At 47.0% G+C, this 13,429-nt stretch overlaps 4 protein-coding genes across 4 annotated transcripts; 3 read left to right on the forward strand and 1 right to left on the reverse strand.

Moving 5' to 3' along the window:
* Positions 1-441: 441 nt before the first annotated feature.
* Positions 442-1,579, reverse strand: BT62DRAFT_1075296 (uncharacterized protein; the record flags this gene model as incomplete). Its single annotated transcript, XM_043179105.1, has 5 exons — positions 442-647; positions 711-968; positions 1,031-1,121; positions 1,152-1,441; positions 1,519-1,579. The coding sequence occupies 5 exons, from the start codon at positions 1,577-1,579 to the stop codon at positions 442-444; spliced, it is 906 nt and encodes a 301-aa protein (XP_043040710.1).
* On the forward strand, positions 1,563-3,392 carry BT62DRAFT_948152 (delta-12 fatty acid desaturase). The gene is made up of 5 exons (XM_043188055.1): positions 1,563-2,400; positions 2,457-2,612; positions 2,670-2,840; positions 2,891-2,992; positions 3,044-3,392. Exons 1-5 carry the CDS (start codon positions 1,717-1,719, stop codon positions 3,203-3,205), a joined length of 1,275 nt encoding a protein of 424 aa, XP_043040711.1. The 5' UTR covers positions 1,563-1,716; the 3' UTR covers positions 3,206-3,392.
* A 4,086-nt stretch (positions 3,393-7,478) lies between these two features.
* On the forward strand, positions 7,479-10,200 carry BT62DRAFT_980268 (alcohol oxidase; the record flags this gene model as incomplete). The annotated part of the gene is made up of 17 exons (XM_043189497.1): positions 7,479-7,527; positions 7,579-7,815; positions 7,864-7,982; positions 8,036-8,230; positions 8,281-8,291; positions 8,349-8,385; positions 8,441-8,517; positions 8,573-8,799; positions 8,852-8,941; positions 8,999-9,047; positions 9,100-9,237; positions 9,287-9,347; positions 9,400-9,485; positions 9,539-9,794; positions 9,889-9,979; positions 10,034-10,065; positions 10,120-10,200. 17 exons carry the CDS (start codon positions 7,479-7,481, stop codon positions 10,198-10,200), a joined length of 1,836 nt encoding a protein of 611 aa, XP_043040712.1.
* Positions 10,201-11,416: 1,216 nt separating this feature from the next.
* Positions 11,417-13,031, forward strand: BT62DRAFT_1004792 (uncharacterized protein; the record flags this gene model as incomplete). The annotated part of the gene is made up of 12 exons (XM_043177084.1): positions 11,417-11,457; positions 11,505-11,517; positions 11,571-11,625; positions 11,673-11,726; positions 11,791-11,937; positions 11,988-12,115; positions 12,174-12,230; positions 12,283-12,342; positions 12,394-12,554; positions 12,602-12,622; positions 12,674-12,896; positions 12,951-13,031. The coding sequence occupies 12 exons, from the start codon at positions 11,417-11,419 to the stop codon at positions 13,029-13,031; spliced, it is 1,041 nt and encodes a 346-aa protein (XP_043040713.1).
* Positions 13,032-13,429: the final 398 nt, after the last annotated feature.

Here is a 13,429-nt window from a genome sequence, read left to right on the forward strand (position 1 = left end):
TGATGGCAGGGAGTGCCATAGAACTAATCATGATTTCGATAGATCATTGTACAGTGTGCGAATATATCAGACATTGAAACAGCCGTACGTGTGAAGCTGGATTTGATACACGTGCCTGTTCATGCCATCTCTGAAGCTGATAGTACCTCCCAATGGACATTGGATAGACGTCCTCCGAGCCGCATGGAACACACATGTGATGCATTCCTGCGTCGCTTGTACTCAGCTGCATACGTATACATTGTCTTCATATCTGGGTATCACTTATCCTCTTTTGATGCGTTTAGTCCCAGGACAACTGGTGACAATAAGTTTGCAATAGGCCGTTGCCTATTCTTTTCACGCCTTCGATATCGGTTCCATGATCAATCTCACCCATGATGTCTTTTATACAGACCGCGTCTGAGGGTGGAATATACACAGAGAAGGATAAATACTTGCCTAGCCAGAACACTCAACAGCGACTCCGTTAACGAGCAACGGCGCGGTCACGTGCAACCCATGTTTTTCTGTTAGTGCTATGTTCAACACGTACTTTGGGTTGTTCCTGATCTTCATCCTTCCTTCTCGTTTTCCCTTCTTGAGACCGTGTTCTGATCGGTGGTTGCGTAGTTGATTGTGAAAGTACTTCGAGCAATAACTGGTACCTTACCGAGCCCGAAGCCGAGTGTTAATTATGCGTCATCGACATAAATTCGAGACTGCAATACTAATGGGCACAATCTGTCGAAGTTTTGGATCAGTGACTAGGATGTGTAGTTCGAAAGACCAAATAACTCTCATTGTTAGAACTACGAGATATGGCAAATTCCGGCAACTCGATCTGCTGGCATTATCATCCGTCCACGCCCGATTAAAGGCAAACTCGGGGGCACCTAATGGCGTAGCAATGTCCATCAATGAAGAAACGGCATTGAGCAGAGTCGTGTTTTTGTCTTGGAGCGAATAGAACACAAAACGGAAGAAGACTCATGCGCTTTTCTCCAGTGCATAATCGTGGTGCGGATCCCGGACGCGACTTCCCACTCACCATCGCGTATTCGCGACGGTAGGTGGCTCGCAGGTTGCTTGAGATCGTTGTCAGGGAGATGGTCAGAACTGACGGGCTGGCGGAGGCCAGACTGCCAAATGTCAGGTTTGCATCGTTACACGGGAGATTCGAGGGTGATGTGCTTACACGGGTACCGATGAGTGAAGAGGAAGCTGGGTCGCGCGCCACCGATGGTCATGGGACCGGGAGGTTCTGGGGAGTATGACACTCCCGCCAGCAGAAAATTAGAAAAATAATGAGAAAATACTATGATACTGAATTGAAATTTTACTTGACAAAAATACCGAACATGAGGGTCAGGGGATGACCGAAAAAAAGTCGACCCACGAGTGATTCCGGTTTCCAATGGTGTGATGGCTGATTCGTAAAAAGTAGGCAAACGTGGTGGCCCTGAATTACCACAGAACAAGGACACGAGGCGGAAACAAATGACGCCGGATTTCATTTGTTGAGATCAAGAAAAGTACCACGGAGGTGTCCGGGGTACTCCGCGACGTTCGGCCTACCATACTGAGGGATGCGAAGCATTTGGGCAATTGATGCCAATCTTTGCTTCTGCCAAAAATGTATTTGGCATCTTGTGAATAAATACAAGTCAAGGATGGGCTCTTTCTCTCGCAAACCGGGTCCTTTCCTCTCCCCTGGGCATCAGCTAGAAACTCGTCATGTTGTCCACTTTTATCATCGATGGTCCGGAATATGTTCGCCGCGCCAATACTCCCTTCGTACCACCTAACATCACCCTTGCCGAACTCCATGCTGCCCTTCCTCCCCATCTTTTCAAAAAGTCCACCGCAAGGGGTCTTTCTTACGTCGCCCGTGACGTTCTCTCCGCTTGGATCCTTTACCGTCTCTCCTCGTTTATTCCACTTGCTCCAGCAGTGTTGAGGTTTCCATTTTGGGCTGCCTACTGGTGGTGCCAGGGTGTCATTCTTGCTGGCTGGTGGTGTCTCGCCCACGAAGCTGGCCATGGGACGATCTCCGAGCACTCCTGGGTCAACCACGTCGTGGGATATACTTTGCACACTGCTATTCTCGCGCCGTACTATGCGTGGAGAGAGACCCATCGGAGCCATCATAGGGCACCGATGAGTGTAGAGAGAGATGAAAACTATGTCCCGAGGTCGAGGAGCGAGTATGGACTCTGGCCTCAATCCCTAGATGGTGGTAACGGAGCGCCCGGTCTTTTGGCTGATGGTGAGCGGAAATCTGGCCTTGATCCTCATGAGGTTTTCGAAGACGCCCCTATCTACGTCCTTTCGAAGATGTTGATTATGCAACTCCTTGGATGGCAGATCTATCTGTTCACGAACGAGATGGGAAATCCAAGCTATCCCAAGGGAACAAATGTGAGTTTCGATTATTGTTATCCAACATCTTCATTCCTCATGACTCGGTAACCCAGCATTTCAGTCCGTCTTCGCCCCTTTTCAAGCCCAGGCACCGGCAAAAAATCATCGCTTCTAACGTTGGCATTTGCGTTGCCATTCTTCTCCTTACTCTGTGGGCTCGCGAGATAGGGTTTTCGCAGTTTGTCAAAGTCTATGGAGTACCTTATTTGGTACATCTTTACTTTCTCATTTTACGTTGGATCGCCTGACCGTCTTGTACCTTATAGCTTGCTAATCACTGGATCGTTATGTTGACATACCTCCACCATTCAGACCCGACGGTACCGTATTATCGCTCTGCGGCATGGAGTTTTGTCCGTGGCGCGGCATCTACTATTGACAGACCCCTTCTGGGATGGGTCGGTAGAGTTTTCCTCCATAATGTTAGCCATGATCATGTGAGATTACTGTTCTCTCGTGTTTCATTGCTTTTTCTTAACTTCACTAGGTTGCCCATCACCTCTTTTCCTACATTCCGTTCTATAATCAACCCGAGGTCACAAAGCGTATCCGAATGCTTCTTGGCGACAACTATAATTACGATTCAACGGTACGACTCAGGCTTTTTCCACCGATCTTTTCACTCACTCTTTCGGATCAGAATACTTTCCGGGCGTTATATCGCACGTTCACACAGTGCTGCTTCATCGAAGACGAAGGTGAGATAGTCTTCTATAAGAACCGAGATGGGAAGGCGGCACGTCGCATACTTGCCGACGGGGAAACGAAGGTCGGACAGGCCACAATGAAGACGGTTATGTAGGTTGGGAACGTTATGATTACTTAGTAATTCCTTGGATAATATCGGTTCTCTGTAAAATTATAATACTGTAGATTCTTCCGTGGTTTCGCGGCATGCCTTCCGCCGGGTAATCAGTTACTTAGTTGTAGGGACACTAGTTTCATATAGTACAGTGGAGCGTATCTTCGTCAATATATGTAGAGGTGGGGAAATAGGGCACATTGGAAAGTCCTGGCGCAGATGCAGTTAATTCAGTCTGTGATGGAAACCAAGAACCATTCGTAGTGCGGTCTGTTATCCAGATCCTTCGTACTAGAAAAATGTTAAGCACGGTGGGTTCTTGCGAGAGATTGCTATAATGCGTTTGAGCGTGCCCCTCGTTTATGTCGTATGCAAATAGATTTCTGATAATATGAACGCACAGCGAAGAGTGATACAAGATTTCCGAAAGATGACTTCAACTCCTGCGGCTGCGGTATCGTGGGATCCAAGTGACCGTGTACGGCGCTTCTCGCAGTGCCGGATGTCTTGGTAAGAACAAGAATACCGACTTCGAAGAAGTATTGTGTTTTACTTCGTAATGACGGAAGAGCAACCATGGTAAATCGGAGTGTCATCAGCGTGTACAGTACGAATAAGGCTACCAAGAACCAGACAGTTGGGATTGGCTGGGATATGCCACGACTAATTTACCATGGCCAAGAATCCAAGATCAGAGTCGTTCTATGTACTCACATGATAGGCTGTAAGCCGTGATGCGGACAACAAACAACTTATGCTGACTAGGTTTACACTGAATCTATGAGTCACTGTTCAAACCTAGAAAGAATCAATGACGTCCTCATCTAATCAAAGAATCTCGACAGCTAATCTAACCTGTAAATCATACTATAGCGGCGCCCATCATTGAGTACATGGCCGTCGAATTGTCCCAATCCAGTGGTAGATAGGAGTTGCGAGAGTATGAAACGCAGGAAATGAATACGTAGCGCCACAGCGAAAAGAAAAGGGTCGCGATAACATAGGCCATGAGGCAAACCACACAACATCCACTTAGGCAGAGACGAACCCTGGGAGAAAATTGGTGGATCAAACCGAATAGAGAAGAGCGGTGAGGCGATCTGGCCAAAGGACTTCTGGTGATAGAGAGGCGTGCTAGCGACCCTGAAATAACACGGGCGTCTCCGTGACGCTCAGGCCCCGATATTAAAACTTGCTTCAAGTTGCAAAGATGCAATACTTCAGAATCCAGACCAGAAATGACATGATTCTATGAGATCATGATGACCGGAAGAATATCGACAGAGTCCTGTATTAGAACTTTGACAGTCCCGTATTGGCTTTGTTCCACAATTGTGGTCGCCACAAATCCAAATATCGACAATGCCCCACCAGATAGAGCTTACGGTGGCCACAGAAGACCTAGAGAGTGGGCAGGACACTGCGAATTGAGCAAAACAAGAGCATCTCTCGAACTCTTCATTTAGAGACGTCAGGGTTGTCAACGTCAATTGGAAACAAAAACAACGATAAATCCGCAGGGAGGGAGACGAGCTTGGACCTGCCCTTGTGCAGATCCCAACGCTCAGAAGCATTAGGATGAAACTATGAGTCGAGCAAGGCGTCGAGGTATCAGGGGGAGTAACTGGACATACTATTGCGCCACACGGGTGCGAGTAAGACTTGGCAAGTCTCGAGACCGCAGTTTGTCATCCCATCCGGACATAGACATTGGAGATCTAAGGCAAGAGGCGTTTCGGTGAAAGGATCCGGGAGCTGTAAGAGCTGCTCTTCACCGGCATTTACATTCCGTGGACGTTCGCAGACACAGGGACAGAGACCAATCGGGGACTAAAAAAATCTCTTACTACGCTGGCCCTTCTGCATGCTTCAAGAGGAAGGCGTACTATGAGCGGGACTGCATGACGCTTCACATCATAAATAACCCAAGAAAGAGATATACCTGGGTTCCCTCCTACCGCCACTCTAAGTAAGATTGAAACACATCTATCCATGCTGCCCGGAAATCCGTGTCGATTGTTGCCTTGAGGCGCCCTCAGGACCTCAGACCCCCACCGGTAGAAAGATAACCAAGAGAACAAGACGGTAAAACAAATTCTTGGCACTCCAATGCGCAGGAGTGTTAATAATATTGGATGATTTTGACCCTACATCGGTTGAAAGCGAATCCCGGATGATCGGACCGGCTATCAAGCTATTGGCCTTCCCAATTTTTTCTCTACATCAGCAATGGGTATGTGCAGCCCGCGGTCGAAACTAACACTCCGACGCTCGCATGAAGCGAGTACGGAGGCTAAGCGGCAGGGAATGGTTTTTAATGTAACTTAGTTCTTAAAGAGCTCAATCAGTAGCTTGCTAGGTACGAGGGGAAGAGTTGGGTTACTTGAGTATCGAGTTCAGTATTATATCTTATGTTAACTCCTGGATATTTCTTGTTCTAGGACAAGCAGTATCCTTGTAATGGTTTCATAGCATAGTGATGAACGCATGGATCTCTCTTCCAAAATTGACCTGTATTTGAAAATTACAGCGCCTTCTCGGTGTCTCCTTTAGCCCATGTTGGACCATATCTCAGTCTTTCTAAAGTCGTTAATCTCCGTCTTAGACTATATTTCTGGACATTCGGGCCGTGGAACGCATGGGCACATACAAGGTGCACGTGCCATTTTTCGTTATTGACCACCATGCCTAAACGGAACCATATCGCAACGTTCGCTACGGATACCCGTCTGCAAACTTTGACTGACTGATACGGCAGACCAGATCACTTAATCAGAATATATTTGTCTCTTAGCAATCCGGACTCGGATTCGGTAGTCAGACAACTCAATTGGACGTGGTTTCGTGTCTGGACGTGATATCTCGTTGAGGTAAAGGCGGAGCTCATCGAAATTCCTCTAACTTGTAAAGAAATTACCTATAGTGTCAGTTCATAGTAATAGAATGGAGAGACACAGAGAAGGAACTACATTAGCTGATCGCAAAAATGGAAGTTGTAATGTAATCACCACGCAGTACATAGGATCATTGTCCACTCTGTTTTTTTTTCAGTATTTCACCCGCAGATCACGCAGACGCTTACACTGATTAGGCCGATGGGGCCGATGATAACGACTGCGACGCACCCTATCATTATTTTATTGTGCTGTCACCCGATCTCATGCTCTTGGTCTGGGTCAGTATTTTCGTTGTTTTTGCCTAACGGAAGCACATTCATCAATCATCAGATGAGCGTTGTGTACAATGCAAACGCCGCAGTGTACGGGTCCAGGCACACGAAGCCAATCGTTTTTTGACGAAAGCCTGACCTCAGTGTATTCCGCAGTGATGCCGTTTTGTTTGGAACGAAGAGTGCATTTGAGTCCAAAGGTACAGTCCGAGTATCACCTGAACAGGCACACCGTACCTTTCAAATTCATTTCTGTTCATGGTGTTACTTTCTCATGAATCATCAGCGACACAAGTCTAGATTTTCTGGTGAATCTCTTCCGGTAAACCTCGCACAACTCGGATCGCCAGGATCAGTACGGTGTGCTTCTGATGCTTCTTCTGTACGAGCGATTGGGTCTTGGACCCAATCGAGGCAGATTTGAAGGTTTTTTTTACTTGATGAAAACTGTATTGTTTTTGGGACCTTGGAGTCTGGTCCAGTGCAGAGTGGTCATTCAGTTTTTATTCTCCTTTCGTCATGAGCGAAGTTGGCCTTGTTCTCCCGTCTTTCGTGGAAACCTGCAGTGACGGTTCACGACATCCTTTTTATGTGGCTTGCGGTGCGAAGCGTTGTCCTCAATACTGTTTTTGCGCTATTCCAATGCTTATTTTTTTATCTAGGCTCTTCTAAACCTTCCGTTGGATCCTATCAACATCATGATGCCCATAAATGGCCCCGATGATATCTCTCCTGCTACTGTTGCCTCTTCGTCCCTTAACGGAGAACATGGTTTTGAAAGATGGAGAACTTTACCCGACTGCAACCAGCATCTCCTGGCAGTCAAAGCATCGGTCCCACAGACTGTCGAAACGCTGGATGTTGTCTTGTTGACGATGCATCTACTTATGCCTCGTCAATGATGTACATCAGACCGCCAGTCAACTGTATTGTGATACCCCCGTGGTACCGTATATCATTCTCTTGCCCATAGGGCCTGGAATAAACGTTCCCTCTGTCTGTATAGCTCCTAGCCCTCGTCTAGCTTCGTGATCTAGCTCTTGCATGGCATTTATTTGGTCTCACTCCTCACCCTCGAAATGCAACCTACCTTCCCTCTACACCATGGCTCCACATACCATCGAATCTGAATATGATGTCATTTTTGCTGGAGGTACGTGTGTTCAAGCAATTTTCGTCGCCTCAGTCTAACGATGATGTGCAGGTGGGGCAGCGGCCTGTATAATTGCAGGACGTCTCACGAAGGCCGATCCCAACCTCAAGATCCTCGTCCTCGAGGCGGGACCGACCACTAAGGACAAAATCGAGCACATACAACCTGGGCGATACATAACTCACTTGGCTCCCGACAGCAAGACCATGCAATTCTATGAGTCCAAGCCTAGTGAACACATGGCTGGTCGGGGTCTTGTTGTTCCCTCTGCTCGATGTGTCGGCGGTGGTAAGGACGGGATGTTTTACTCGGGAAGCTGAAGCAGAATTCTGCTAGGTGCATCGGTCAACTTCGTACTGTACAATCGTCCCGCTGCTTCTGACTTCGACGCCTGGGAGACTGAGTACAATAACCCTGGTTGGGGTTCCAAGGATTTGATTCCGTTATTGCAGAAGGTAGGCTGTTGACATTGACTCCGTTTCGCCCTTCCTCATCCACCGTAAAACAGGCTGAAACATACGAAGTTGATCCGACCAGGAAAACTCACGGCTCGTCAGGACCGATTAAGGTCTCTTTCGGTGGAAATCCATCCATGATGGAGATTTGTAAGCAGTTTCTTGAAGTAGGTCCCCAATACGAGAAGGACAGGCCTCAATCAGAGGAGGGTAACAATCTCGACCCTGAATCCCTCAACTGCTTCTTTGTGAGGAAATAGTTCTCCATTGCTTGCGTGATGCGTTAACATTTTACCAGAGGATGCCCAAGTATGACGACGCGAATCATGTCCAGGTGATTTGAGGCTAACACTTTTATTCGTTTAGGTTCGCCTCGAGCAAAGGTCGTCGGTCTGACACAGCGGTATGACTAGGTTCTATCTTGATATTTCGGAAGTTCTTATGTTGATATTCTTGAGACCCACTACCTCTACAACCAAGAGAGCAAAAACGTTACGCTCTGTGATGGAACCAGGGTTAAACGTGTCTTGTTTGAGTATGTCCTGACATACACGATCAGCACGGACCATTTAATTAACGGGGCTTTTCAGGGGCACAAAGGCCGTTGGCGTCGAGTATGTTTTCGACAAGCAGGTTTACCCCAACGCAGAACAATCAGTGCACACAGTGCTTGCCAGCCGTTTGGTAGTTCTCTCCGCAGGTGCTATGGGTTCGTCCTTGGTCCTTGAACGATCCGGCATTGGTGCCGCCTCCATATTGGAGAAAGCCGGTATCAAACAGCTTGTCGATCTTCCTGGTGTAGGGAAAGACTATGATGGCGAGAGCATTTCTTATCATGAAGACCTGGTTTGTTGAATGTAAAGGACCAGATCACCCTTTTCTCGTTACTCCGTACTTGGTGGACCCCAAAGTGACGACTTATGATACCCTTTTCCGAGGGGATACAGAGACGTGGAATAGTAAGTGTCCCGCATCATCATCCGTTCGGATATCAAACAGTTCTCATTCCTTGTCAGAAAATATGGCCCAATGGGCCATGGATGGTTCTGGGTTACTCGGCGCCAAGTATATTTGTATTCTAGTATGCTTTGGTGGCATTTCTAATCACGGATCCTAGTGGAGTGGACGCATCTGTCAAGTACCGCCCTTTTGAACATGAACTAAACGAACTAGGGCCCGACTTCGAAGAAGTCTGGAAAAGGGACTATGCGGATAAACCTGATAAGCCTTTGTTCTGGATGAGCGCATTAGCTGGGTATGCTTGTACACTTTTCTTGGGGCTTTCCCACAAACTTATAATGAAGACTTCCGACAGATCAGTCAGCGTTGCCGCCGATCAGCTACTTCTGCTGTGGAGTTTCTCTTGTATGAGGACAACCCATACCGTCAAATTCCAAGTACTGAGCCCTTTCTGTAGGGGTATCCCGTTTCCCGTGGACATCTCCACATCGCTTCTGATGATATCTACGCTGCTCCTGACTTCGACTGCGGGTTCTTGTCTCAGTGCGTTGCTTGCACTATTATCTGTTGACTTTCTTTAACGCTCACTCTTATAGCCCTGCTGACGTCGCCGTACTTCGTTGGGGTTACAAGAGAGGCCGTGAAATCCTCCGCCGGATGCCTGTATACCGGGGTGTCTTTGCTCCTGCTCATCCCCACTTCGACCCAGACAGTCCTGCAGGTATCGCTCATGAAAATGGCCCTGTTCCTCTTGATGCTCCCAAGATAGTCTATTCCAAGGAAGATGATGATGCAATCAACGCCAACATCAGGAATTTTGGTAAGTCTGCTTCGTCTAGATGTTGTGCTGTAGTATTCACCACACATATAAAGTCAGTACAACGTGGCACTCCGTAAGTATAGCTCACCCTAAACTATGCGCGGCCTTGATGCTTGATTTTACCAGCTCGGTACTTGTCCCATGAAACCGAGGGAAAGAGATGGTGTTGTCGATGCAGACCTCAATGTATATGGTGTCACAGGGCTAAAGCTCGCCGGTTCGTGTATACATGTGCTCGTCGCCTGATCACTGCACTCACTTGTCATGATAGATCTTTCGATTGCACCCTCAAACGTCAACTGCGTAGGTTTCATTGACATCCTTACATTCCTATGCAACCTGATTGATCTGCCACAGAACACGTACTCGGCTACCCTTGCCATCGGCGAGAAAGCAGCCCTTATCATTGCAAAGGAGCTCGGAATCGAAGGAGTCTAGTTTTCTGTTTCAGTGGTTGAAACTAAATTGTCTAAGCAATCCCGTGTATATGAATACATAGCGCAAATTTTATGAATCAACATGTTCGAATCTAATTTCAGCGCACATATACATGTTAGTGGGCAAAGAACTGGGATCTGCTTGTTGTACTGTTGTAGCGTCACGCAGAACTTGAAGGTAGTAAATCGTTAATCACTGATACGCTTCCTTAATCGAAATTGGTGATCATTGACGATCGGCCAGGAGTGAGTGAGGAAGGACGTTTATTCTGGGAGACATTCCGTGGAGGATTGATGGTAGGTCCCCGGAAACTCAGTTTAGAGAGCAGCACTCATCCAGACTCATTTCTCAGCCACAGAGGCATTCAAAATCCTCAGGACACAAGCAGATACAGTGTATGCCCATTCCTATGAACCACTCCGAATGTACGATCACTGGTTCTCGGTACATATCGGTACATAGCCGAGTCTGGAGCTCAATATTATTACCGAAAAGTTTTGAAACTCAATATGCGTTTCTTATCCATCAAAATCGGAACTGATATCAGTGAAACTCCATTTTCGAGCGCTGGTCGTTTACATAGCCCGACTTCCAGCTCCTCCTCCAGAAGCCCATGGTTCAAATTCTTAACAATGCACCGGGTCGCCGACTTGATGATTGCTTTCAGTGGTGCTCAAGGATGGATAAGGTATTAAAAACGTGAGTCTTTTTCCCTGTCACAGACGCCGAACGGTCGCTCTGGACTCATAGTACACCATGCTTTAGCCTTTTATATGAGATTGTCGCATCAGCTCACATCCCGATACTGTTCTGGAAACATAGGCACCAGGTCGTGATGGCCTTCACCGCGACGATCCTCACGATCAATGGGGCTCAAGGACTCGGACTACCCTTGGACTTCTAAAAAGATGTCGCATGTACTACCTCGCAAACGGAATTTCGCTTGAAATCGCATCTGGCGACTAAGAGCTCTCCTTTTGGTCTCTGCGCGCTGCTTCATACTGGCTTTTTGATGTCTGGAGGACTATGAAACGTCCAGACAAAATGATCGTATCATCAGCATCTGATGCGCTACCGCGCTACCAACGGAATGGGCCGGAGGACATAAGTGGGTGAGAAAGTTTACCACAAGGTTCGTTCGTTTAAAAAGGTGCCAGATCGACGCTGTAAGAAATACGGCCTATATTTCTCTTTCTTCTGCCCCTCGCAATCGTAGATGGCACCTATTTCCGTCCCTGGAGTAAATGTACCTCTCATGTAAGTTTTATGCGAAATTGCATTGACCTAACGTTAATGAAAATCAGCACTGGCCCATTGGTGCGCGCAAGTGCTGCAGAAAATGTCTGGGTCCATTAACGTTTATTATCCAGATACTTGGCTATATGTGGGGATACGGCCTCTTTGGCATTCTCACAGTTCAGATGTGTGCGTGTAAGTTTTTGTCGATGTGCCCTTTAGCTGACATCTGACAGATATCTATTATATCCATTTCAACCACAAAGACACATGGAAGACGAGATTATATGGTCCGTGGCCAACCTTGACGACATTCCCCCAGACTAGGACCTTATCTGACTCTGTGATTGCCAGTGTGGCTTATATTCCTTCTCGAGGTCATCTTTACTATTTTTTCAACTATCGCGGCCTGGAATCTATATGCTGATGGATGGGGTGATGTGGATATGCTTTCCTACATCGATTGGTCCTGGGAGCCCCTTCCTGCACTCAACGGAACCAGTATGCAACTATTTACTATGACATCCAGACCTTCTAAAAACCCACCACAGTTTCGTCCATGGTTCAGACATTTTATGTCTGGAGAATTTACAACCTTACGAAAAACATCTGGATCTGTATCTTTATTGAAATTGTTGCTGTTGTACAATGTGTGTTTGCCTATTACTTCGGCATAGCGGTAAGGCTTCTTTCGTTTACATCGTTTCAACCTCTCTGGGTGCTAACACTTTCGACAGGTGTCAGTGGAAGGCTTAGGTGTCAGTAAGCTCATTGAGTTAACACCTATGGTTAGCGTACGTGTCATTTTGACTCAGTATTTTTACTTGATGCTTACTTTCAATGCAGACATGGCTAGCCGGGAGTGCGGCTTGTGATGTGCTGATCACCTCCGTGATCGTCTATGTTGTGCGTCGAACTCTTGCGTCGACGAAATAGATATTCAAACTTAGAAAACAGCTATGGCAAGCAAGTAGTCGCTCGACGTTCAGTCAGACGACAAATGCAGTCACAAAAATTATCCGCTTCACCGTTGAGACGGGGTTACTCACTTCCGTAGCTGCTGTGGTGGAGTTAGTCCTGTGGTTAATCCAGCCTCGGTATTATGTCCATTTCATTGGGTAAGTTGGTGTTCATCAAGTGGTATATCATTAACGAATTACGCCAGATTTCTCGTCCTCGGAAAGCTGTATGTTTGTTCACTTTGTTTGTTTGCTGAAGAGTGATCAGTTCGGTGCAGGTATTCAAACGCCCTCGTCGCTACCTTGAATTCAAGAGCCCTTGTCTTCGGTGCCATTCAAAACGGACCCTCCAACTTGTCGAGATCGATACCACATTCTTCGAGTTCTTTCTGGAACGAAGTTGGACCAAAGATTACAACGGTTGGAGCACAAACTGTACAGGTAACACGGACCACTGAAATCCACGAGGATGACGACTCCCATGAGATGATCGTTGTATCGGTAAGAGTTGACTAGAATTCAAACGTGACGGCAGCGGCTGACATAGTTGAAAAGGGTGTCAAGAGAGACAAGAATACTATAAGCCTTGAAATTGACAGCAATGGCGGACAAAAGTATTATGGGCATCACCTGTGAAGAGTCATGACATCCCTGGTTTTAAGTTATTTATTTTCTTTATATCGCGACTTCAAGTTCTGTAATACAAGGTGGATCAAATAGTCCAGCTCTTCCGTTTTGACTGATTTCAACATTGAACGTGCATATGTGGAATTTGCACCGTGCACCGTCGCATCTTGACTCCTGGTGATTGCCTTGTCGCTCTCCGAAGCTCGATACGGTGAGCATTGCGCACGTGGGCGCGATATCACGGATATCACGGTCACGATCAACTTACATGTAATGTGACAAAAGTCTTCAACTAAGGTTTAACGAGCATTTACTTGCCTCAGCCGCAGGCTCGCGAGACTGGTATCTGATCTGCAGCATTTCCGTATCGAATCAACAGGCTTAAACGACCTAGCTTCCAGGCCTTA

This window comes from Guyanagaster necrorhizus, assembly GCF_019112545.1.
Source record: "Guyanagaster necrorhizus MCA 3950 unplaced genomic scaffold BT62scaffold_10, whole genome shotgun sequence".
NCBI classification, from domain to species: Eukaryota; Fungi; Basidiomycota; class Agaricomycetes; order Agaricales; family Physalacriaceae; genus Guyanagaster; species Guyanagaster necrorhizus.